This window comes from Prionailurus viverrinus, chromosome A2, assembly GCF_022837055.1.
Source record: "Prionailurus viverrinus isolate Anna chromosome A2, UM_Priviv_1.0, whole genome shotgun sequence".
NCBI classification, from domain to species: Eukaryota; Metazoa; Chordata; class Mammalia; order Carnivora; family Felidae; genus Prionailurus; species Prionailurus viverrinus.
This window is the reverse complement of record NC_062562.1, coordinates 119,289,397-119,314,909: the sequence shown is the minus strand read 5'-3', so window position 1 is coordinate 119,314,909 and position 25,513 is coordinate 119,289,397. Positions and strand designations below refer to the sequence as shown.

At 51.7% G+C, this 25,513-nt stretch overlaps 2 protein-coding genes and 1 long non-coding RNA gene across 4 annotated transcripts; 2 read left to right on the top strand and 1 right to left on the bottom strand.

The window, feature by feature from the left end:
- The first annotated feature begins 1,840 nt into the window (after window positions 1-1,840).
- HOXA4 (homeobox A4) lies at window positions 1,841-3,536 on the top strand. The gene is made up of 2 exons (XM_047850340.1): window positions 1,841-2,540; window positions 3,093-3,536. Exons 1-2 carry the CDS (start codon window positions 1,907-1,909, stop codon window positions 3,437-3,439), a joined length of 981 nt encoding a protein of 326 aa, XP_047706296.1. The 5' UTR covers window positions 1,841-1,906; the 3' UTR covers window positions 3,440-3,536.
- A 6,325-nt stretch (window positions 3,537-9,861) lies between these two features.
- LOC125160896 (uncharacterized) lies at window positions 9,862-18,487 on the bottom strand. The gene is made up of 3 exons (XR_007150403.1): window positions 18,190-18,487; window positions 17,555-17,648; window positions 9,862-10,829 (listed from the first exon to the last, which is right to left on the bottom strand). It is a non-coding gene; the product is annotated as an uncharacterized LOC125160896 (long non-coding RNA).
- On the top strand, window positions 10,536-25,216 carry HOXA3 (homeobox A3). Of its 2 annotated transcripts, none has more exons than XM_047850333.1 (3): window positions 10,536-14,203; window positions 21,427-22,072; window positions 23,475-25,216. In XM_047850333.1, the coding sequence occupies exons 2-3, from the start codon at window positions 21,547-21,549 to the stop codon at window positions 24,272-24,274; spliced, it is 1,326 nt and encodes a 441-aa protein (XP_047706289.1). In that variant the 5' UTR covers window positions 10,536-14,203; window positions 21,427-21,546; the 3' UTR covers window positions 24,275-25,216. The 2 variants fall into 2 exon arrangements, with proteins under 2 accessions (XP_047706289.1, XP_047706290.1); XM_047850334.1 differs by lacking the exon at window positions 10,536-14,203 and adding an exon at window positions 18,453-18,576.
- The last annotated feature ends 297 nt before the right edge of the window (window positions 25,217-25,513 follow it).

The window sequence follows — 25,513 nt, the reverse complement described above, 5'->3', positions numbered from 1 at the left end:
TCAGAGACACACATCCAATGTGGGAAACCTCTTTGTACCGCTTCAGGGTGATTCCAGTTGGAAAGCTAACATGATCCCTTTTTTAACCTCTTTTCCTAAATTAGTTTAAAGATTAGTCCCATATAATAGGCTTTATGTGGCTAAGCATTAAATGACTATCCATCAAATGGATATATTCCAGCATTTAGTAACTCATATGAGTAACCGATATAAATGAAGATAGAATTGACATTCCTTTTGAAGTATCTCCAGGCTTAGGCTATAACTTTCCTTGTCTGCGGTTCAGACTCAGTTGTGAGAAGGCTGTTTATCCTGCTCTCTGAAAAACCAACTAAGGTGCGCCAGCTGAAAAATCCTTGCTTTTCATGCCAATATGAAAGTATTTTTAGAATGGTGACTGTGCTACTTTGCACTGCTTTAATCTGGGCTGAAAAGTAGAGGAGCCAGGTGTGTCTGTCACTCAGGAAAAGAAAGGGAAAGTACACACTATGAGTTAAGGCATCAGTATTTACTTCAAAGATCAACATTAGGTGGAATTAATAAGTAATTTATTTCTTAATAATGGCGTAATTAGTTTACCCATCAGATTTCAATTACCAAATGGCAGGCAACAGTCCTCTCCCCCCCCCCCACTTTCCAGAGCTACTGATATCGTTAATATGCTAATTTTCAGCAATTCAGAAATTATAGACTGTCCTGTAGGTGTAACTTTAGCCTCAGATACAGCCTTAGGAAGCAGCGTCCAAAAGACAAAATCTAAAATTCTTAGCGGGGGAAAAGACCCGTCAGCGATCAGACTGGGCACGGTAGCTATTCTGTCCCTAGCTTGTTTTTGTTTGGGGATTGTTCTGAAATAGGAAGTTGCTGGTTTCGAAGCTCGATTTTGTGGAGGCGTCGCTATCTATTGCCACCCTTTGGCTATCTTCTCTCTCACGGCCGCACCTACTAAATGCAAGCATGTTTAAGTCTCATACCGACACCTCCATCAAAATGAGATGCTATCAGAAAGGTTTTGATTTTTCTTAGCTAAAAATTCAAGCAGATTCTGTCTCTAAAAGGAAGGAAAAATGAAAAATGCCCACCCGGTTACATTGCAATGGCCTTGCTCCTCTGGCCGATTTCTCCCAGCTGTTCACCCACCCACCCTTTGCGGCTCCTGCCGGGCTTCTCAAAGCAGGGGATCTCGGGCGGACTCGGCGAGCACGTTGTGGGGAAGGGGATCAGCTGGTGAAAATATGGATCTGTTGGCCTTATTCGTTTTAATCCGGGGCCACGGTTAAAATCAGGATATCTCCTTGGTCCTCACGCCATTCCTTCCCTCCGCCGGCCTCGAACCCTAGAAGACGCCAGGATAGGCTAGGCTGGGCCCGAGGTCAGCGATGGGCCGCGGCCACTCGGCTGCCCCGAGGCCTAGACCAGGAGTAGGGTACGAAAAGGGCCCGACTCGGGCGTCCGAGAGGACCAGAAGCCCTGGCAGGGCCCGAATTGCCAGCAGGACCCAAAGTTGGGGGGCTGGGGGGGACCAAAGCTCCAGCTCCCTCCCTCCGCCCGGGGCCGGACAGCAGCATCCATCACTCGCCCGCGCGCTTCCTGATCCGGGTCCGCGCGCGCGGCGCGCCCATTGGCGGGAGCGGGTCACGTGGGGGTACTAGGCGGGGCGCGCGTGGGGCCGAGGCGAGCGCGCGCGCGCGTGCGCGCGGGAGGGGGGAGGAGCGGCGCGAACTTTGGTGGCGTTGGCGGCGGCGGGAGGGGGAGGGGAGGGGAGGGGTGGGCGCTTGACAGCGGGGGAGGGGAAGGGAGCTGAGGAAAGGGGGGATGGGAAGCGAGGCAGGAGGGGGAGGGGCCTCGGCGAGCCCAGAAAAACGACAACGCGAGAAAAATTAGTATTTTTGCACTTCACAAATTAATGACCATGAGCTCGTTTTTGATAAACTCCAACTACATCGAGCCCAAGTTCCCTCCCTTTGAGGAGTACGCGCAGCACAGCGGCCCGGGCGGCGGAGACGGCGGCCCAGGCGGGGGCCCCAGCTACCAGCAGCCCCCAGCGCCCGCGGCCCAGCACCTGCCGGCGCAGCAGCCCCAGCTCCCCCACGCGGGCAACAGCCGCGAGCCCCCCGCCACCTACTACGCACCACGGGCCGCCCGCGAACCCTCCTACCCCGCTGCCGCGCTCTACCCCGCGCACGGTGCCGCCGAAGCCGCCTACCCCTATGGCTACCGCGGTGGCGCCAGCCCCGGGCGGCAGCCGCAGCCCGAGCAGCCCCCGGCGCGAGCCAAGGGTCCTGCGCACGGCCTGCACGCGAGCCACGTCCTGCCGCCCGGGCGGCAGCCCCCGCCGCCGCCGCCACCTCCCCCGCAGCACCGCGCGGCGCCCCCCGCACCCCCGCGGCGTTGCGAGGCGGCTCCCGCCACCCCGGGCGTCCCGGCAGGGGGCAGCGCCCCCGCGTGCCCGCTGCTCCTGGCCGACAAGAGCCCGCCGGGCCTGAAAGGCAAGGAGCCCGTGGTGTACCCCTGGATGAAGAAGATCCATGTCAGCGCCGGTATGTGGCGCCGCCGGGGAGGCGCGGGAGGGTGGGCTGGGGCCGGGTCGGGGTTCGGGGGTCGCGGTGAGGGTCAGGGGGAGAGGCCGAGGGAAAGGGGGCCTCTGGAGGGGAGCCCCCATCTGGCCCAAGCTACAGTGGGATGTGGGTGTGTGCGCGCCAGCCAGCCGCCTGATCCTAACGTGAGAACCCTTTTGTACCCGGGGTCCCTTTATCGAGAGATTTACGAGACGCCAAACTGTTAGGGCAGTAATTATAGCCCCCATAAATTTAATTGCCCTGGCAGAGGCTTCAGGCCATGTGTCTTTGAAGCTTTTCTTCAGCCCCAATGCCCAGCACCATTCTTTATGGCTCTCGGGTGTTTCCCGTTGTCAATAGCCTGTGAAACATTTTCTTTGCCGTTTTATGTATCTTGCGTGAACTTGGTGTCAGGTTATTATATAATGATGATGTCCAATTGCTCTTCCCCACCCCACCTTCTCTCTCCTCCTCCTTTCCCTCTCTTCCACTCCCTCCTCCTTGGCATTCTCCTTCGGGGTTATGGGCTTTCAGTCAACCCCAGTTATAACGGAGGGGAGCCCAAGCGCTCTCGAACCGCATACACCCGACAGCAGGTCTTGGAGCTGGAGAAGGAGTTCCACTTTAACCGCTACCTGACCCGGCGGCGCCGCATCGAGATCGCCCACACGCTCTGCTTGTCCGAGCGCCAGGTCAAGATCTGGTTTCAGAACCGGAGGATGAAGTGGAAGAAAGATCACAAATTGCCCAACACTAAGATGCGATCCTCCAACTCGGCCTCGGCCTCAGCAGGCCCGCCAGGGAAAGCACAAACTCAGAGCCCGCACCTGCATCCTCACCCCCACCAGGGCGCCTCAACACCCATTCCCTCCTCCATATAACCTTCAGAGATCTAGACCAGTTTCATCCCCCCACCTGTTTTTCTCCTGTCTTCTGCCCCTTTCCCCATACTCCTACCTGTCTGGACTATAACAGACCCCAAAACAAAACCCAGCTTGGCGAAAAAGGATAATAAAAAAGAAGACATTCTCCCCCAAAGAGAGTGTGCTGGTTGCCAACTAAGAGCAGACAATAGCCAGGATGCTGGCTGGCCTGAATAAGGCCGCCAGGATTGGGTACCTGAGGAGGACCACTTGGCAACCAATACTTTTGAGATGGGTAAAGTCAGCTGGATAGCCCACGCTGACTGGGGACATATACCTGTATGTTTGTTGCAAGCAGAAGGAAACAGATCCTTTCCCCCACCTTCCCTACCTCCCCCTTCCACATTAAGGCAGCTCATACAAGCTTGTATTGAACTGAATAAACGAGTAGACATTGTGGACCTCACAAGATTATTTAATTCTCAAAATGTATAGACCTTGATGGTAGATGTGACACATGTTAGTTTCCTTTCCTTGCATTTATTTAAAATATTGTTGTAGAGATATTGTTGTCTTATTCTGAGGCACAATCTCGGGGGAGAGGGGAGTGCATTTCGACCCATGTGCAACTGTACAAATTGTGGTGTGGCTATATAAAAAGCCATGTGCTAAGAATAAACTGTGTTTTAAAAACCATTAAAAGTTCTAAGACACATTTGTATGTTTCCTACTTTTAATTAAAAAAAAAAAGGTTCTCTGGATGGAGATGTCTGCCCTTGTGTGTAAAAATCTTGTAGATGGCTCAAGTTATATTCACTTGGATTCTGACTGCTCACAGTCACTTTGTGTGAGTGTATTCAACTTGAGCTGAACTCTTGTCAAGTTTGACCCACGGTGGGAAAAGTTCCAAAGAGCAGGAAGGCTCTTGAGCTCTGAGAGGGCTCCTCTTCTTCCCAAACTTGGCCAGGCTTTCAGGCTTCAAGTCTCTGTAAGGCATAGAAACGTGTCCTTCCCTGCAATGAAAGGTGAAACCACGCAGTGCTTCGGGCCCAGGAGTTTCTGCAGCTGTTCTACAGGCTGAACTCTGAGCACACTTGGAAAGAAGTGGTCCCTTTGGTATTTATTGCACCTTCACACTTAATCTGCCTGTTTCCCTGGAGATAGAAAAAAAATAGTTTATGCAAAGAATTGAGATTGCTTTTTTGTTTCTTGGCTGTCTTTAAGGTTCACTTCACTACAGCTTCGGGGTTTTTGTCTTTCTTTCTTTACCTCTTTCCTTCTGAAGCCAGAGCTTTCAAAACAAACTGAATTTTCCTAATAAACCCTCCAAAGTTTCTTCTGAGGAAAGAAAAAGCATAATGCCACCCTCAAAATATACCCCAAGCAAGGCAGACCTGGGAGTATTCAGTGCTGGAAGAAAGCTCAACTCTGAGCGAGGGTCACTTTTCTTAAATGCTCCTGGATCTTTCTGCCCAACCTAAAGATCTAGATTCAAAGGCTGAAAATCAAAACCCAGGGCTGTCTCTATAACCAGTGTTTATGTGCTGATTTACAAATCAGTAAAGAGGATTTAGACTTGGTTGTCACTGAAGGAGTATTCTACAACAAGATGCAGAAAACCAACACATGCCACCCCTAGAATGTAACTGTCACCTGGCCTTACATGAGTGCAATGTTAGGTTCGCGTTATAATTTTAGCAGAGATGGGAGGGGGCGCTCACCTACCTTTGGACTATCAGAGGAATCTTAAGCACATTTCTCCGTCAATGGCAAACCCTTAGCCAGCGGGCAGTGCTGTTCCTCCTCATGCCGCTGCCGCCCTGTGTGTGATACAGGCAAGGGTGATCAGTTCTTTACCTATGAACAAACCATATCTGAGAGGAGAGTGATGGACACCAGTCTCTGAAGGGCCTCCACCTCTCCCCAAGAAAATTCAGGAGCAAACAAATGCATGCCTTCCCAAGTCAGGCCAAACCTGGCGTGAAGTACGTTTTATATGGTGTGAACGGGTGCCAGGGATTTCTGGGGACACTGCAACTGCTGCTGAAACTTATTAACCCTCCCCCTACTGCACGCACTTGTAAAACGAAATTAAATCACGCTGAAAATAGCAATTTTCCCAGGAATCATTAATCACCTCATACAATAAATACTTCTTTGTAATTCAACAGCAATTCTGAAAGGCATTCTCTGGGAAAAGTCTGTGGAGAAGCGAGGGATCTTCTTGCAAATAATATGGTCTCGGGCAAAGACGCAGCATCTCGGCTGTCTGCTCAAAAAATGCCTAGACTCTTGGTGGAAACTGAGTGTCAAGCTGCAAAACCTCAAGTGGCAGATTATCATCATGTAAGGTAAATTCTTATATTTCTCCTTTGTAGGGAAGGAGGGGTACAGAGGCATTCATTCCAGCTTCATACAGGAGGCAGTTGTGTGGGGATAAAGGGGATAACTTTCTTTCACTTACTCTTATAGTCTGTCCAGGAAAGGAAGAGAAAGGATGGACAGATTGTTTTTCTAATATACCAGGACAAAATGGCATTTTTGTCTAAGCTGTCTTAATTATTAAGGTATTGGTAAGTGTTACAAAGCCAAAATGATCCAAAATGACCCAAAGGATTGTGTCATTTCTTTAGTGTTTTTCCTGTTTTAGATTTGGTCTTTAAGGGAGCTTGTTATAACAGCTTAGAAAAATCCCACTTTGTGCTTTAAAATCATGCATTGTCTTCCCTTTGCTAGGGCAACCATAAGAGTTCACCCAGAGGACAAATTTTCTATCTCATTAATTGTTTTTTTTTTTTTTACGCGAACCCTAGTGGCCCCTCAAACCCTTGACCTTTAAAGACAGTATTTTGTGTAAGCTCTATAATTCTCCTACCAAAATGACCCTTACACATGCTGCCCTCTTCTTTTTCTCTTTCCCCCCTCCTTCCCTCTAACACACACTCTTTTGCTTTAGTCACAGAGCCAAGCTGTGCATGACTCTGGAGATAAAAGTTTTGTCAACATCTGAAATCAACTTAAATCGGATGGGAGACACTTTAATGGTCACAGTTTGAATTAAGTACTTAACACTCTCCCCCCTGAAGAAAAATGGCACTTTGCAGGCTCTCTTTCCTAGTTTTGCTGAAATCTACGATATACCCGGTGTTTTATTACAGCGGGAATTCAACTGTGACAGGCATAGTAGAGTACTTAATACCCAGGATGGGGCTCCTGGGAAGATTACCTAGATATATGGGGAGTGGGCCCTCTGCACAGAATCTCTGACTTTATACCCAGCTCTTCGAGGGTGCCCACATTCCGCACCCCCCCCCCCCACCTCTCAGCTTCTTCCCCCGAAGGGTGGGTATCTCCATCTCTACTCTGTCCCCCTGATCTTCTAAGCTTCCAAACTGGGCTGCTCTTCTCACCACTGCCTTCTCTCCAGCAGTTGCAACATAGAAACTGATCTAGGACTCTAGAATGAAAGGGAAAAAAGACACCCAAAGAATCAGTGTAGCAAACAGAGTGGGGGAGGGGGCTTCCTGTCTGAATGGGTGGGTTCTGTGCAGGGAGCAGGCTGTTCTTTGCACTCCTTTGGCTTGCATCCCTAGCCTAGCCGCAGCCCTGTATTGAAGAACATAGGCTCAGCCTTCCCAAGGGCTGTTCCTATTGCCCCTCTTCTATATTATACCCCAGGGGCCCAAGAAGAACTCTGCTTCCTCTATCAAAGGCTAAGGGCTAGGAAAAATAGGAGGAGGAAAGAATGTGGGTTCTCACTTCTTGTTGGAATCAGGGAGGGTGCTGGGGCTGTTGATGAAACATTCTAGTCTGAAACTTCTCTCTTGGAATTCTGGTATCACGTCTCAAGGCCCCACACTCATGGAGTAACTCCCGCCACCCACTCAGGCCAGCTCCCCTGTCTCTGGGCTTGATTTCTGGGGCTACAAGAGATCCTCGGTTCAAAGAATGTCCGAGGTGAAAGAGATTTGGAGGCCATTTTGGTTCAATCTTCTCAGTTTATGGTAGAGGAAACTAAGGCAGTTGAATGTTCCCCCATGTTCCTGTTAATGAATGTGCAGGTTGAATAGAGCCTTTGGTCTCACCTTGGAGAGGGGTAAGTGCACAGGCATCTTTCCTCTGGGCAAGCCTATTCTGCCTGGAATGGACCTGCCTCTGGGCTAACACTTGACAAGGATGGCCACAGGTGTGCTGAGGTGTCCAGGGAGGTAGGGTGGGTTCTCGCCTGAAGCGCCATCAAAGCGGCCCCAGGAGATTAGGTCACCAAAGCGCCTTAGCCAGGGCACTGACACAGGTGGGCTGACCTTTGGTCCCAGGAGGGGACAGATGCCTGGGTGCCTGGGAGAGCGGTGGGCACCCCACTGTCCACAATGCTCATAGATCCAGAATGACTAATTCTATGCTGGCCCTGGGATTTCCATGGCAGTCGCTTGCCCTGGAGTTGAGCAAGGAGCAAGGAGTGTCTGCGTTCTGGAGGCCTGGGAACTAAAAAAGCCAAACAAGGACCGTCGTTGCAGCAGATAAAGGTGTAGCGCCAGTTCGAGGGAGATATTGAAATTGTAATCTTTTGAGGTCACGTGACTCATTAAATAATTAATGCGGATCGTCAGGAATGGATCGGAGTCGTCAGGGCCGCACTAGGAATGAATCTCTCAGAAGTGAGACCCCAACTTCCTATTTGATTTTTAAAAACACACACCCTCAGATTTATCTCCAAAGGCTTTTAACTCCTTCAGGAGGTTTGAAGAGAGAGCCCTTCGGCGGGGAGGACCGGAGCTGGCGGGCCCACGCCGGGTTTGGGGGCTTTTTCTTCAGGGTTTCTGCAAGTCCGGGGAGCGCGCCGCGTCCGGGGAAACGTGAGTTTGGGCTGGGTTTTCTGCGGTCACATCCCGGCTTTAGTGATGAAGTGGGACGGATGCGCAGACAGTTGATAATGTTCTGATTCACACGGGGGAAGGCTGCAGAGATACCACAGGACCGGCGCGCGGCTTTGTTCAATTTTCCCGGTGTTCATAAATCACCCGCGCCGGGCGAGCGAGGGAGCAAGCGAGCGCCAAAAACGCCGAGAGAGAGGCCACGGCGGCGGCGGCGGCGGTGGCAGCGGCGGCGGCCATTGCAGAGGGAAAGAGACCTGGGCAACATCTCTTTGTGACTCATTAGTCTGAACGATTTATGGGGAACGGCAGCCATGAATATTTGACTTGGGGATAAGGAAATAGCAACAACAATAATAACCATAATAATTACAATACTCCTAAGCGTCGTTGGTGGGGAGGGGTGGCGGATGGCGGCATAGCGGTTCTTTCTGGGGCGAAGTTGAGTGGCATTGTGCAGGGTAGCTAAGCCCCACCACGCTCAGGGTCCCTCCAGGAGCCCCAAGGCCGGAGACACTCCCTGTGGGGACCTAGAGGGCAAATTTGAATAAGAGAAAGGGGCCCAGTGTGGATTCTGAGTCCCAAGGGCCTGATGGAGGGTGAGGGCTACAGGTCGAGAGGGTGGCAGAGGGCAACTAGTTGCTGGTTTTCCACCATTTGTTCAGTGTGCTAGGGGGCCCTGAAGCCTGAGGGTCAGGGGGCTTGTCAGCTATTTGGTGGTCTCTCAGGCCATCAACAGGACTGCATGGACTGGGATCAGGCATCCAGGGCTGGTTGGGGGCAGGCTGGCATGTGGGGAGGCTACCGGCCCGGGGGGGGGGGTGAAGGGGTAGTGGGGAGTAGGTTTGTGGAAGCAACCGGCCCAGCAGAGTCCCAGGCAGTGGAGAATCTAGCCGGGGTTCAGCATTGGGGATGATTCTTCTCCACCTTCCCCAGCGTCTTCTCTCCATCTCTGGAAAGTTGGCTGACCATTTGCTGCTTAGAGAGCAAGAGAGGGTTGCAGATACCTTGAGAGACAAGTTGGCAGCAGAATTAGGGCATCGGTTGGCTTGGGACTGCTGTGCAAGGCAAGGCTGGTTAGGGCCCCCAGATCGGGTATTGTCAGATGTCTGCATCCTTCCTAGTCTTCCCCTATTTCCAACCAGCTGCAGTTGGCCTACTCTCAGGGACTGGGCGCTGAGGTGGTCCCGCCAGCCCACTGGGACCGAGAAGTGAGGCACCCAGGGCTTGAATAAACCAGAAGACAAAACCTCTCAGACTGCCCCCCAGCCCAAAGACTGCGCCGGGGTCTGATTTCGAGTCAAACAGAAATGAGCACTATTAGTGAGGTTTCAAGAGAGTCTGTGATTGAATGCTCCCAGACAGGGCTTCCCTTTGTTAGCGAAAGAAAATAAAGCGTGCATTCACATTCCCCAAGTTGAGGTGCGTGAGGAGCTCTTGGAGCAGAGCTGGCACCAACGGCAAAGCTTCTTCCACCTTCCCATCTTCCTCCGCCTATCCATTTTCTTCTCCCTACCCCCTTCCCCCATCCCAGCCCCCGTAAAAAGAAAGAGGAGAATGTGGGTGCGGAGATGGAGTATGTATTTATTTTACAAAAATAAATCATCATCTGCAGGCCATTCTTAGACTGGACCCTTTCGAGCAACGAGTGCGCCTCATGGAAGAGTGCCCTGGCGACTCCTCCGTGTCCGCGTCACCCCGGGGGCCACCCTGGCGCCCGCGCAGGGCCGCACTTCCAACTCCGGTTCTCCAGCTCCCTTCCTTCGCAGCCACCGTTTACTCTCTGCTGTTTATTTGTCCGCAGAGCGCCAGGACACCGGAAAAGGCGATTCCCTGAGTGCCCGGAGTTGGAGACAATCACTGGTTCAGTCTTAAACATCTTTCGAGGTAAGCGCTGCGCCAACTCTTCACTCCTCCGGGCTTTGCACGGGCCTTTGGGAGGAGTTTCCTCGTCCAGGCAGCTGCAGCCCCTTGAAGGAGGTTCTGGTCAATATTTAACCTCGGAGACGTTTTGGAGCTGGGTTCTCTTGAGCTGCACGCCCCGGGAATGCGGGGTTTCAGGCAGACAAAGAGTCTGCCCCGAAAAAGGCCGGCACTGTGCAGGCGGGGCGGTTGCAGAGACCAAAGATGTGCGTGCGGGGGCGGCCGGGGGTGTCAGAGGAGCGTGTTTGTTTCTTCGAGCGAGCTCCAAACAAACCCCTACACCGAGCAGCAGGGCAGAAGCAAGTAGAGGCCACGGGTGCGGCGGCCGCTGCGTGGGCCGCGCTCCCTGTCGACTGTTTGCGGCGCCCGCGGAGACTGTGAGTTCGGGAATGGTCGTCAGTCACAGATCTGCGTTGAGGAAACTTGTCTCGCCGCCTTGCAGTTTCTCCTATCCTTTTGCCTTTCCGCGGCATGAGGGAGGTTGCTGCTGCCTTTCGAATGTGTAGACGTCGCAGGCAGCGGGTCTTCTCCGTTCCTTTAGGTGGGCGGAACTGCTCTTTTTCCTACGGGAAAAGCACGCGTTTCCCAGGTCTCTGCGTTTTCTTTTCCTACTGGAAACAAGGGAAGACTCTTTAAAATTCTTTCCAAGTTCTGGCTTAATTTGTTCTCTTACTTTGGGATGCAGGGAGGTAATTACTGTGGTTTATTACCTTGTAAAAGATCCATAAATTTTGTGCCTGTTTGGGGGAGGGGCTGTTGGAATAGCTTTCAGAAGCTTGGTATGAAGGAATGGGTTTGCTTTGTTCTTTCAGGAGTTATTTATTTTAAAAAGTTTTCTGAGTTTTTGTTTTCTATTCCGCGGGCCTCAGTCTTCCCTAAAATTTGCTCCCCAAATAGATATCAAGTTGTTAATTAAGTGCAACATGCTATTCAGTGATGCTGTAAGGCTGATATGTTGTTCTGGATACAATTATTATCTTATCAGATAGAAGGTAAACAGGGGAATAGTAAACCTGGGTTACTTTCTCAGCTCCTGTATGTCTATTTATATCAAGTATAGGTTGAGTATTTTAGGAATTTGCAACTCACTGTGTACATATGATTTGAATCTCTGCACACAACAGAATCACTGCATATGTACATAGTCACAGGAGTTGGAGACCATGTGTATAAAATGATATACACATCCATATGTGTCCAGAGAACTTGGAGCCCATTTGTACTGCAGTTGCACCCACAGGAAATATCTCATGTTAAATAATGATATATAACCTACACACACACACACACACGCACACGCACACGCACACGCACGCACACACACACAGACAAAAGTGGGCTAAGCAGGCCTTACCAGCCACTAAGAAAAACCACTAGAGCTAACTAAAGGGAGAAAAATGTTAAGTGTATTTTTGACAGAGAAATCAGATTGCAGTGTTTGGATACAGATATATCTAATCTGCCAACAGCCTTGCAAATATTGACTAAAGCCCTGTATCCATGCTCACCTGCTCCTTCCAAGACAACTTTTGGCTCTGGTGAAATGGATTCAGGGCATGTGTCTCCAGCCCTGGCCAGGTTGGGGGCTGGAGTGGAAGGGGGGGACCCGTAGCTAGATTTTCCCGGCTGGGCTTCGATACTTGAGTATCTCTATTCTCGTTCTCTGGAAATGAACTTTAAAAGGTCCATAGCCTTGTTCAAGGAGAGTGGATTTCAGAGTGGTGAGGGAGGACTCTCAGCTGCTGGTTCCCTGGTGGCCTGCCCAGACCAAGGTCTCTCTTAGGAAAGCCATTTTCACTTCAAAAGTTAAATTTCTTTTGACTTCCTCAGATTTTTTCCTCCACATCCCACCAAATCACCCCATTCCAACCCAAGTCGTTAATGTTAATTGTTAAACAGCAGTTGGAGCATTAACTGGGCTGTTAATAGCGGCAATGGAGGCTCCTGGCTAGAGCCGAGATGCCGCTGGGCCTTCCTGGCGTTAAGGCATTTCTCTGAAGCAGTACCAAATACTTCTCTCATTGATTTATGGCCTCGGAGTTACGATTTGCTCCAGACTGTTCTGAGAGTTCTGAAGGGGGCCGCTTCTCATCTTTGAGTTGAAGTCTCTGCAGAAACTTTGATTGGGGGAGATGGGAGTTTGCCAGCAATTTGGCAATACTTCCAGGTCCTTTCTAGGCTACCTGGAGAGTTCGGTGTGAAATATTTGGCACAGGCAGGGTGGGGGGACTGCATAAGGGGAGCAGGGGACAATGTGTTAGTTGTGTGAGTCCTTGGGGGACTGCAGAGTGCTTTTTGGGAAACCGGCCTTTGGTTCTATCCCCCACACCCCATACCTGAGAGAAGTAGGTTTGCACTTTGGGTTCTCACTTTCCAGCTTGTGGCTTAGGTCAGAGTTGGGTCAGTTCACAGAGAGGTTCTCTCCCAGCTCTACCACAGACAGAACTTTGTTGGAATACTGCCACCAGCGTAGGCCAGGGCTCACTTCCAAAGGATTAGGTCTCCTCCTCTTTTATTGCCCTTCTGATTTGGACACCCCCGTGACCAGGCCCCCTTACTGAGGGCCTTACATTCTCACTAGGCCCCTGCAGGGCAGGAGAGGAGGAGGAGGAATCCTATAGCTGCTCTAAGTGAGTCCTCACTCTTAGAGAGGCCTAGCCAGCTGAAGATCCACTCTAAAGAAAGAAAAGAACAAGGCACCAGGAGCCCACCACTTCAGAAACTAAGAAGTTCAGAAACTAAGACCTGAAAAAAGAAACTTTTAAGGCAGGTCCTGAGAGGGTGAAGTGTTACAATCAGTAGACAGTGTCACCAAGCAGAAGTCAGGAGTAGAAGCAGGGCAGGGCCGGGGAGGGGGGGTTGGTTCAGCTCAGTTGCTCCAGAGCAGAGTTGGTCCTGTTCATTTTCTGCTGGTGGACAGACTTGTCTTAGGGGAGGGTGGACAGACCCATCTGCAAAAGGGTCCCAGGTTACCTTGTAGGTTAATTCAAGGGATGCCAGCAAAGATTGGTTGTATATATAGTTTTTCTCTTACAGAGTCAATTAGATCATTTCCCCTTACATTTTCCATTGTTAGAAGCCTATAATTTCATGTATCGCTCAGCTGTGCACTGAGGAAGTACGCAAGTGTAGGTTTAGCCAGGGCACTGAGTCCCTCCAGATTTTGCAAAACCCTGACCCACCACTCTAGAGGCAAGCACCTCTTCCCTAGAGGGCTCCCATTGAACAAAATCAACTTAGCCTTTTGTCAGGTAATTTGGGGCCTTTTGGCGTGGGTGGTAGCAAACTCCATACAATGGCAGGCCATGAGGGAGTCCACTGACTAAGCCAGTCATTACTGGGTTTTCTTCTGGAAACAGGGCCCGGGCCTTGCCTTTTGACGTACTGGCTAGCAGGCCAGAGGAGACTGGCGTGCTTGGGTGTGCAGGCTTCAGCTTGTCTGCGTGTGGAAGACTGTACAGAAAGTTACATGGACTCTGAGAATGGGGACAGCATTGCTGTTTGGATCATTTGTACAGAAATATAAGTGGAGATAAGTGGCCCAGTGTGGCACATGTTGGGGGGGCTGCCCCCAGCGTCCTACTGCCCTAGATGAAACTCTTCCCCACTGCTGGGCAAGGTTCCCCACTTCCCCTCCCCCAAAGCTGAATGTTCTGCTTGGAAACCTAGTCCCTTCAGTGATTTCCTATTTCAAATAAAAGGATTTAAGTTGACGTATGACCACGTGAGCACATAATACAGCGCATTATTGTGGCATTTGGAGCGGAGACCCGGGCGGGCTTCGCCTGTGATTACGTTTTCTAGATTCTCTACAGAGCGAGAGCTTTCTCCCCCCACCCCCACGCACCCACCTCCTCCTTCTCCTTCCCCTTCTCCGGAGAGCGCTCTCCTAGCGGGTTGCAGTTTTCAGCGCTCATGGAGCGGTTCTGGGCGAGCTAGCCGATGGGACTCGAGGCCACACCAGGAGGATGGAATTTATTTTAAGGTATTTCCGCCGATTGTTCATATTTAGAGTGAGTTAGGGCTGTGAGAGACAAAGGTCAGGCGAGGAGACCCTGGTTCACCGACAGGACCCTCAGCCCCTCTCTTCCTTTGTTTCTCTCATAGAACCGAAACCATCTGAAAGATCTCCAGTAGCACCTCAGACTGAGTTTAATTCTCTGGAAAGTGTAGGGGGATGTAAAGGAAAGGGCGCTTGGGGGCTGCGAGGTGAGCCCGGTAGCCTCCAGCGCTCTGGCGGCTTTGTCCACTGCAGCGGGGCTTGAGTCCCAGGAGCTGAGCCGCAGGCGGAGGGAGGGTCCCGAAGCAGCGGCTCTGGCCGAGGTGGCCCGCGCGGCGCTTGCTCGGCGAGACGGCCTGGAGGGGGTGGGGGCTGGGTGGATGGGAAGGGGAATCTCTCCCGGCTTGGCCGCGTTTGCTGGCGGCCAGGGATGGAGAGGTAGGGCTGACCTAGGCAGCCAGAGCAGCTGGGAGAGGGAAATCAATGAGTGTGCAGACGCGCTGCCATTTTATTGATGATGCTTCAGGCCACTTTGTTCAGTGCTGGGTTGGTTGGAGGACGCGCTTTCCCACGCGCGGGACCGAAGGTGCAAGACCCGGAGGACGGAGGACGCGCCATTGTTTCCCCAGTACTCTACCCGGGTAGGGGTGAAGACAGTTCAGATCTAGGAGAGGCTTAGGATAGGGGTAAGCGTGCCCGACGCCCAGAAGCTCTGTTAGTCTAAATTTCGGGAGCCAGAACTGGGTTTGGGCTTCATAATGTGCATGGCCTGTATGCCCCATTGTAATGCACCCAGCTGGCTTGCAGAGTTTTAAGGACTGGCTGGTGCACCCTGGGCTAGAGAGAATTCGAGGCAGAGTCCGCAGGAAGCAGAGGCAGACATTTCTCCGGCTTCAGACCCCAGAAACAGTGCTGTAGCCAGGATAGAAGCAGATGAGAGATAAACCATGCTTGCAAATTACTGGGAAAGCCTGTGCTAATTGCACTTTGGAGACCCAGCACTCCTGGGAAGGATGAAAACTCCCTGAAACGGTGAAGGAAACTTCACTTTTCTCTGCTCTTGGAGATCTTGGGGTGGAGGAAAGGGGTGTCTACAAGGAGTCGGGAATCAGATTTTCTCCGTGACTTAAACAAAAAAAAAATCTTATTTCTTTCTGTACTTGAAAAAAAAAAAATCAAATCAGGTTTCCCCTACTTGAGAGGGATTTACATCCCCAGAAGGGAAAGGCTGCTTCTACCCTCCCCCGCTGCCGTCCTCGGGCGCTAACCGTGTTTAACTGAGGCGGTTTCAAGTGCCCTAAAACACCCCTTGGAAATAAAATGTAAGCTTTAATTGCTGTTCAATTACTTGTCAGCATTTCATATGATTTATGACCCAGTTCTGGCGCATTTTTGACCCAGTTAAAGACTCATAAATAATATAGTTTCGCTAGAAAGAATGAGAGAGGGAATAGAGGTTTGTTAAAGGCATCTTTTTATTGTCACTTCAGTGCCAGCCAGCGGAATAAATATCTAGGGATGGACTCTCAAACTGTTCTGTATAAAAGTGTGCACAGTGAAAAGAAACCAGTAGTCCAGTTTCTAGAGCACCAGTTGGTTTTTCCTTCACGCAAGGAGCTAAAGCCACTCCATAATAGCTAAACTACAGCTATAAAAAACAGGCTAGTCCCCTTTTACCCTCAAAATGCCAGCCTCACCCTCACAGGCAAGTGTATTTCCTCATTAATTTTCCTCTCCATTCCCAGATTTCAGTGCCTCTTGTGCCTTACCTTCCTCCCTGGCTTATAGACAGCCTTGCAGGGACCCCAGCGCCCCCCCCCCCCAACCCGCAGACCTGTTCTCAAGGAGGCCCCTGCAAAGGGTAGAGAGGCACAAGCACACCTTCGCTATTTCAGATATTTTTCTAGCACTGGGAAAATGTTTTCTTCTAGTCCCCGTGGGCAAGACATAAGGGAGCACAGGGACTGAGGAGGGGGGTTTGGGGGAGCAAAGGGGTCCTTTCCACAAAGATAACCTCAGTGGTTTTGGCTGAGCAGGGTGAATGGCTGCGGGATTTGCCTAGAAAAGACACCGCAGCCGCAGCAGTGGGCAATTTCTGGCAGTGAAAATCGGCAGGCGGTATTTTTCTCTTAAAAAACAGTAACACAGAACCTTCAGCAATCATAAATTATTACCTTTAATCACATCGCCTGCCTTGCTCTAAAAGCCAGTCCTGTGGATTTCAGCAGAGAGGCCCAAACCCGGAGGTCTGCATGCCAGGGTGTGAGACCAGTCTTGAGGTCAGAGCCAGATTTGTGCCCACTGCAGCCAGCTGCCCGGAAGCCATCTAGTCTGGGACCATCCAGCAGAGACCCTGTCCCAAGCTCCCACCCCAGCTCTCCCTCAATTCCCATGGCTCTTCAAGTCCAGTCCCAGCATTTTGCCCGGCACAGTCTTGGTGCGGGTGAAAAGGTATGCGCCCCAGATGCCCCAGCCCTCACCTCGGAACCCTCGGCCCTCTTGGCCCAGGCGGTCCCCTCCCCTGGCAGGTTCTCACGGAAAGCTGGCCTTCCCTGCAGCTGGCTTAGCTGAGAAGGCGGTGAGAGTCGTGTCAGCAGTTTGGAGGAGAAAGTGCGGGTTGATTATTGACCCACGCCTTCTTTCTTCAAATGCCACATCCGACCAGGCCAGTTTGAAGAGAAAATGCAGCCGAGCGATTTTTGCGGCGGCTCTCACCTCCTACGCCGCCCGGCTCCCCCTTTTAAGTTGCGCTGCCGCAATATGCCATAAGGAGCAAGTGTTTGCTGTTTTGTGCTCTGTTTACAGCTTTGGGGCGCCGAGTCATAAATCTTGCCCAGCCATAAATGACAAAAACCATTGGTATGCATGAGGCCACCCTGGCCAGGAGTGCTTTTTGATTTCTCCCTTTTCCCTTGGCTTTGTTTTTGCTTTAAGGTGACACTTTGGCTCCCTGACAGTTTAAACATACTACTTATATTTTTAACACCTTCCTTTGAGAAGGACTGGCCGTTGACACCTTGGAATTGCATGAAAGCTCCGTTTCTCTTTTTGCCACACACATACCCTTGCAGAGTTCGCTGGAGAGTGGAGGGAGGCATTAGAAGAGAGAAAGACCATCCTCCTTAAAGTTGTGGCAGTATTGCGGGGCACACCCAGGCCTTTCCTTTGCTCAGTGTCCCTGCATACCACTAATTAGAGAAGAAAACATTATAGACGTCGGTTTGTGTTGGGGTCAGAGTTTTATCTGTCTTTTCCTGTGAGTGAGCTGCCCGTCTGTACTATGAAGTAGGCATAGAAAAGCTGGAGACCCAGGTTTCTAGGCACCCTAGTACGTACCTGAGCCCAGCGCATCCCACTTCACTGCCTGGACTTGTGTCCATTTCCCCCAGGTTACTTCCCTCTTGGCTGCCAGGATTTTAAGAGTTTCTGCCTAAAAATATAATGAAAGACAGCCCAGTTGGCTCTTGGGGAGGTCTCTTGAGAAGGGAGGCCCTATCCCTGTCCCCCAAGGATTGCCTTTGAGGTTCTCAGGTTGGGGGTGGAAGATTTGGTAAAGTGCTCAAAGTCTGGGGGACTCTCCTTATGGTTCTCTTTCCCCTTGCACCCCAACTGGAAGTGTTCAGGGCAGAGGGTTACGTGGTTTCTCAAATGGATTCCCAAGAAATAGAGCCCGGCAAGAGAGCCCCTTTGTGAGAGCCGTTTGTCCTCATTAGCATAATTTTCCTGGACTTTAGTGACGCCTAGAAGCGAGGAGAGGGAGGGCGTTGGGGGTTGGGGGGAGGCTGCCCTCCTCCCGCCGCCGCGGAGCTCCCCCTCTCGCTCCTGTCCCTCCCCTCGCCTCAGCCCCATCCCCCACGCCGCCCCGCGCTTCCCCAGCCGCCTCGGCCTCCCCTCCCGCCCGCCCCCAGTACCCCCCCACCGCACCCCCCAGCCAGACGCTGCTCCGCGTGTAATATTCATAAGAAACATACCCAAGTCGGTGCCACTAGCCCAGGCAGAGCCCTGCGCCGCGCTAGCGCTTATCTCCGGGCCACGGCTGCTGCCCTCGGGAAGGGCAGGGGGCGGGGGTGTGGGGGAGGGGTGGGTGGGTGGGGTGGGTGGGAGGGGGGGGGTCCAAGCCGCCCCAGTCCGCCCTGGGCGAGCCGTGCCGGAGCAGCGAGGCGGCCACGCTCTGCGCCGCGGCGTCCGGGCCTCGGGGTCTCCCTCCCGCCAGCCGTCTCGGCTGATGCTGAGGGTCGGTGCCCATCCCGCGCCTAGGGGACCCGGCCGGGCCGCTAAGCCGGGCCGGGGGCCGGAGCCCGAGCCCGAGCCCAAGCCCGAGCCCGAGCCTGAGCTTGCGGCGCTCATCAGAAGTTAAGGTAAGCAGGGCCACAACCGGCCGCTCTCCGCGCTGAATGGCGGAGTTTACGTCTCGGTGATTTATGGCTGCAGACTTAAATCTCGGTTCAAGAAGAGTTCACAAGCCGGAGCTTCCTTCCCGGCAGTGACTGATACCCTTACACTTCGAGTTCAGGCCGCTTTCCCATCCCCGCCCCCACCTCTTCCCTCTCCCCTAGCCCAGCCCCAACTTTTCTGGGTTGGGGAGGGAGGGGTGGGCAAGGGGACGAGGGGGCTCTTACCCGATATTCCCGCTTAAACTCGGGGTGAGGGCAGGCTGAGGAAGGGGCGGGAGTGGAAAGAGGGAGCGGTGTCTGAAGGAAGGAGGTTGAATTTGGGCAGATCTTCCAGAAAGACAATAGGGCTTGCTTTCTGCACTCAATTTAGCCTCCTCAACTCTCTTTCAGCTCTTGCACCTGGGGGTTATTGTCCAGAAACAGATCTTTTAGGAGGAATCTCCTCCCACCCCCAGCCCTTGCTTGAGGGGGTGCAAAGCAAGTTTCCTGACTGGCAGATCTCCAACTTCTTTACTGGATTGCAAACTTTGGGGGCTGGGGTGGGGTGGGAGGGGAGAACTGTGTGGGTCCCAAGGTGGTTGTCTGCTGACCTTAAACAATAGGAAGGACTCTGGTGGGATCTCCAAGGTGAATTCATATTTTTAGTTTATGGGGGTTGTTGTGTGCTCTTTGGTTTTTAGTGGTATTTTTGTTATTTACAAGACAATGATCAACTTGATGAAAAGACTTAAGTAAGCAGCAGGCCAGTGTAGCTTGTGATAATGGATTGAAAAGTCACTTGAAATGTTGCACATTCAAAATCACCTTTATTTTGTTTTATCTAATATCTTGCTGTTCAGGTGTCTGGAGTAATTTTCTTAACCTGACATTTTATTTTACACAAGCCTGGTATCTTAAAAATGTATAATGGCAGACAGTAACACTGCCAAATGTAATAGAACTATTTTCAGTGAAAGAACAGGAAACTGAGACATTCAATTACTATTCAGTTTTAAAATTTATTTTATCCTTTTTAAATTTTTGATCATAGTATCTGTAGCTTCCAAAATAGAAACAATATTCCAGGGCTCAGGATCACGCACACTAACTTCGAATAAGGGAAGCTGTAATTTTTAATTGAGGTTCTGGAAAATTAATTGTGCTTGTTTTCCATATGTTGGTCAGATTGTTGGTTTAATAATGAAATCCAAAGGAGCCCATTATTAAAAACAAAATTGTAGTCATCTGCTTGTGGATGGCTTTTTCTAGTTAACAAAGTGTCTGCTATTCCTAGAGAACTTGAATGACTCCAGGACTCAAATATACATAGTTGGGGCATGAACTAAACCATTTTCTTCTTGAATTTGTCATTGTATTTTTTCTTAAATGGTCACACTAACATTCTGAGTGTGTGTGTGTGTGTGTGTGTGTGTGTGTGTGTGTGCATATTAACTCACGTAGAACTTTTCTCAGCTGAGAACGAGAGATTGACCATGCACAGGTTGAAAACAAAAATAAAACAGGTTTCACTTCTGCAAACTGCTTTCTAAATAATATTTTTTAAATAAGGGGTTGAGAAGGCTTTCAGTTGCTTTTAAGATTTCCAGTCTTGACCTTTACTTGGTGTTTCTGAAGCAGGTAAATAGGCCAAGTAACAAACATCAACAACAAGAGCACACAAAGATCAGGGCACTCTGGCAGGATTTTATGGCTTGTGCTTCCATCCCTCGTCCGGAGCCAAATGACCCCCATACATCAAATTACATAGCAGTTTCTAAGACAGAACCTATTATCGTTAAGTTGGAGGGAGAGTTCACGCCGTGGTCATGGAGATGAACGCTGGTTTTTCAGGTTCCTGGTGGGTTGTTTTTTTCTCTAATCCATCATGTTTTAACAGGTAGAATTTGGTAGTTATCCTGAATAACAGCACCTCAGAAAGTCCAAGGCAGGAGGGTCTGGGGACCTTCTGTAACAGGGGAGAAGAGGTGGGAGTGGCTTGCTGGGTCAAGCCTGAGAAATAGGGAGAGGAAAGGAGTAAAGAACTGTCCAGGATTTGAGTTTGACTTGCTGGAGCAAGTGTTGTTGTTGGTCCTTTCCCACGCAGGATGTTCCCTCCAAAGTTTTTTCTCTTCCCTTCTTGGCTACAAGGGGCTCATTTGGAGGAGGTAGGTCATATCCCCTGCCCAAGGGTAGATTAACTGCCCAGCAAGCTCAGCTTCTGAAATCCAGCGGGGTAGTAGGGCAATTGCCTGAAAATGTTTTGTGCATACCTGTCTTGGGTGCTGAAAGATCCAAGAAGGGGCTCGATGGGAAGTCACCCCGCATCAGGGCTCTTTTGCCAAATATTAGTCCTAAAGCGAGGACTGGAGAACAAATTGGCAACCTAAGCTCTCCTTTGCCTCCTTGCCCCCTTCCCCATGATCCTGAGAGGGAAGGAGTCGCAGGGCTCGCTGGACAAGGCCAAAGAGCAGAGACGAAGGGACACCCCAAGTTTCTTCTCTCCTGGAAAAGAAGAATCCCAGCCCTGTTCCTTTCTAGCCCATCAACCTTTCTTCTTTAGGACTCCGGTTCTGGAGCCCCAGCTTCCAGCCCTCACTTATTCTCCTCCTCTCTCCCCGGAAAACCCCCTAACTCCAGACGCAAGTTAAGCAAATATTTGTAGCTGCCAGTAAATTCCAGCGGCTTTTTATAGCGCGGCTCTCTGCGCCCGGGGCCAAGTCGTGCTGCTAAATATTGCTGACCACTTTTTCTTTTATGGCTTTCATGTCACTTAGCTATTGAGAGTAAGATGGATTTGCGCGGAGCCCTCACCGCGCTGCGATTCTCGCCCCCCAGGTCTGCGCGGGGCAGCCATTGGCGGCGGAGTATCACGTGACCTCGGGGGCGTGCCAATGTGCGCCCTCAAGGGTGTCAAGCCCCTGTCAGAGTGTGCGATCAAGATTGTGAGACAACGCGATGCAAAAAGCGACCTACTACGACAGTTCGGCGATCTACGGTGGCTACCCCTACCAGGCAGCCAACGGGTTCGCTTATAATGCCAATCAGCAGCCGTATCCGGCGTCCTCAGCACTGGGCACTGATGGCGAGTACCACCGACCTGCCTGTTCACTCCAGTCGCCCGCCAGCGCCGGGGGCCACCCCAAGGCGCACGAGCTGAGCGAGGCGTGTCTGCGCACCCTGAGTGGCCCGCCCAGCCAACCCCCAGGCCTCGGCGAGCCCCCCCTGGCCCCGCCGCCCCCCCAGGCCGCGCCCCCTGCTCCACAGCAGCCTCAACCCCCACCACAGCCCCCAGCACCCGCTCCTGCCGCGCCCCCGCCCCCCTCTTCAGTTTCCCCACCTCAGAATGCCAGCAGCAACCCCACGCCTGCCAGCGCAGCCAAGAGCCCCCTACTCAACTCACCCACCGTGGCCAAACAAATCTTCCCCTGGATGAAAGAGTCTCGGCAAAACACAAAGCAGAAAACCAGCGGCTCCAGCTCAGGTAAAGCCGTACCTTCTAGAGGAGGGGTCCCCTGGCCTGGCTCCCGGCCCCCCAAGCTACCTCCAGTCACAGTCTGGGAGCGCTGGAACATTTTCAAGAACAGCTCCTTCTCCTTCAACTAGGGGGGTGACAGGACTCTGTGTCCAGGAAACCCCCAGACAGACCTGATGAGAGTCTTTCTTGACTTCCTCAAGAGCAAGTGGGGCCTAGTGAGTTTGGAACCCCTTCTTGTTACACTCTAGGAGTTAGGACCTTTGGGCATAGCAAACCTGAGCTCCACACTCTCTTTTTAGCATAACTCCTTTCTAGTGGAACAGTGACATCCATCCCACACTGAAATGTGGTAGAATAAAAGCAGGCCTAGTCACCATCCAAGTCAGAATCAATGCTTTGCCTATAAACAAATTTTTTTTTATTTTTAATTTTTTATTTTTTGCTCCAGTAGATGGAGTGGCTGCCTTACCTCTGGGAAGGCCCTACTCAGATTTAGTACAATGAAGGCAGCCAGGGATCTCCTGGGGGTGCGGATTTGGACTTGTCATGCTAATAGGAACCACTTGGGCCTACCAGAAACTAGACTAGAGGACAGGGCCTGGGTCTTAGGCTTCCCAGCATCTTGGTTACCTTTCCCCCTGCCTTCTCCAGTTCCCAGTACTCTGCTCTGAGCCTGAGCATCTGGGACCCTGCAGAACCAAGGTGGGGGTAGGGAGAAGGGGAGGATAGGAGGGTACAAGATTAGTGGATTAAATTGGGGAGGCAGCTTGATAACATGAAGAATGCTTTAAAGGGACCCCGCCAGGGGCCTGGGCCTCCCCACCAGAAATTGGTACTTTCGATGTGATCTCTTCCTTTGGGCACAGAAGGCCTTCCAGATTGGGGCTTCCACTCCACCTGTCTCCACTGGGTAGACCAAATAAGTGGCCAGTTGAGGCAACTGTGCAATCCTTCCATCAGACAGTGAAAGAGAGAAAGGTTTATTGAGTGTATAATAGGTGCCCCACATCCCAGTTACTGTGAAGGGAATGAAGATGGGAGACCTGCCCATAGGGAGCTTGTAGTCTGATAGGCCTGAATGACTACATGATTCAGAAAGTGAATAGCTAGCTCCAGGAAAAAAATACAGATCAGGAAGGCAAACTGGGGGTTCTGCTTTCCTATCTCTTGCCCTTAGGGAAGCCTGTGATTTGCACCTTAACTGAATGAGGGGCTAGCTACCCAGCTGCTGGCACTATTTCCCCTCCAGGACAGAGGACAGCACCTAGTTCCTCCTCCCCCTTTCTGGGCCCTGACAGACCAAGGGATCTTGGGCCCTGGAGTGAGGAGGGGCCTGGCGGGTTCAGGAGCTAGGCGGGGCCTCGGGCAGCCCCTGACGCCACTCTTCCTCTCTCCTCTGTCCTCGCAGGGGAGAGCTGCGCTGGCGACAAGAGTCCGCCTGGGCAGGCGTCGTCCAAACGGGCGCGCACCGCCTACACGAGCGCGCAGCTGGTGGAGCTGGAGAAGGAATTCCACTTCAACCGCTACCTGTGCCGGCCGCGCCGGGTAGAGATGGCCAACCTGCTGAACCTCACAGAGCGCCAGATCAAGATCTGGTTCCAGAATCGCCGCATGAAGTACAAGAAGGATCAGAAGGGCAAGGGCATGCTGACGTCATCAGGGGGCCAGTCCCCAAGTCGTAGCCCGGTGCCCCCCGGCGCGGGCGGCTACCTGAACTCTATGCATTCGCTGGTCAACAGCGTCCCATACGAGCCCCAGTCGCCCCCGCCTTTCTCCAAGCCTCCCCAGGGTGCCTATGGGCTGCCCCCCGCCTCCTACCCCGCACCCCTGCCAAGCTGCGCGCCCCCACCGCCCCCACAGAAGCGCTACACCGCGGCGGGGGCAGGGGGCACACCCGACTATGACCCGCACGCTCATGGCCTGCAGGGCAACGGCAGCTATGGGACCCCACACTTACAGGGAAGCCCCGTCTTCGTGGGGGGCAGCTATGTGGAGCCCATGAGCAACTCTGGGCCTGCCCTCTTTGGCCTAACTCACCTCCCCCACGCCGCCTCGGCAGCCATGGACTACGGGGGTGCTGGGCCACTGGGCAGCGGCCACCATCACGGGCCCGGGCCAGGGGAGCCTCACCCCACCTACACGGACCTTACCGCCCACCATCCTTCTCAGGGAAGAATTCAGGAAGCCCCCAAGCTCACCCACCTGTGATGGTGGGCTCGGGGCTGCGCGCCAGGAGAGTACCCCCCCCCCGCCCCCACCTTTCTTCGTCGTTTCCCTGTTTTGTTTTGTTTTAAGATTCTTCCTGTCCTCTCTTTTCTGTTCTCCGCCCCTTCTACCTTCCCCTCCCCCTCGTTTTGTTTTCTTTGGTAACGCGTTTTTATAGTTTATGTGACGTAGCAATCTTGGTTGCTGGAATGGCTGTCAGTATCAGTAGCGATGTTTATCTCCTCCTACCCCCTCGCTCGGCCGCTGGCCCTGCACCCTTTACTTTCTCTACTCTTTGATCAGAAACAGGGTATATGAACAAATTTTCTAGCCGAGTTCTTCAATGTGAATTTGTTCGTACATTATGGCTCCCGAGGGGAAGCAATTACTTTTTTTTTTTTAACTTTTAGATTTTTTTTAAATTGCACTTCTTGTAAAGAGCGAGAAAAAAATCAAAGGCGCTTTGAAACAGGGGCTCCCTGTGCAAGGACGACTAAGTGTACGTCTTTCCGTGTGTGTATGCTGGTGAACAGTCAGATTTATTTATATTTTTTTTGCAAGCATTGAATAATCTAAGTTTTAAATATTATTTATCCCCATCCGTTCGTATTTATATTAAAGAAATTCTGTACCCTGATTGTTCAGAAGGTTTCTTGGGCCTTTTGTTCAATAGTGTATTGGCGTACATAGAAAAATTTTTTATTTGAAAGGGAAATATAATTCCTTTATAAAAACGGTAATGATGCAATAATACCAGAGAGGATCCAGCTTTTGAAAAGACTGATTTAGGTTTGTAACATCCGGCCAAACTGAAAAAAAAAAAAAAAAACAACAATCTGTAAACGTGAAAAATGCTAGATTTGTTTCGAGAGTTCTACATTCCTTGCTGCTCACATTCTGAGAAACTAAACAAAAAAAAATAAATAAAGTTTTTATTCTGAATAATATCCGTGTTCAGAAGGGGTTCTTTGGCCGAAGACGGGGGTCTGCGTGGAATTCAGGCAGAGGCGAACTGGCTTGAGCAGGCCGCGGCAAGCCCTCTAGCTCCGGAGTGGGGCCTGGCCGGGCGGCTCGCCCGGGAGCGCAGCGAATTCTCGGAAGGCTGTAGGAGCTCCCGGAGGCGGGCAGCTTTGCAAACCGCCGAACGCCAGCCCGCTGGGCAGCCTGATTCCCAGCTGCCACGGAGGGGCCAGCCGCAGGCGCAGAAGCTGCGTGAGTGCAGAGTGCGGGAGAAACAAAAGG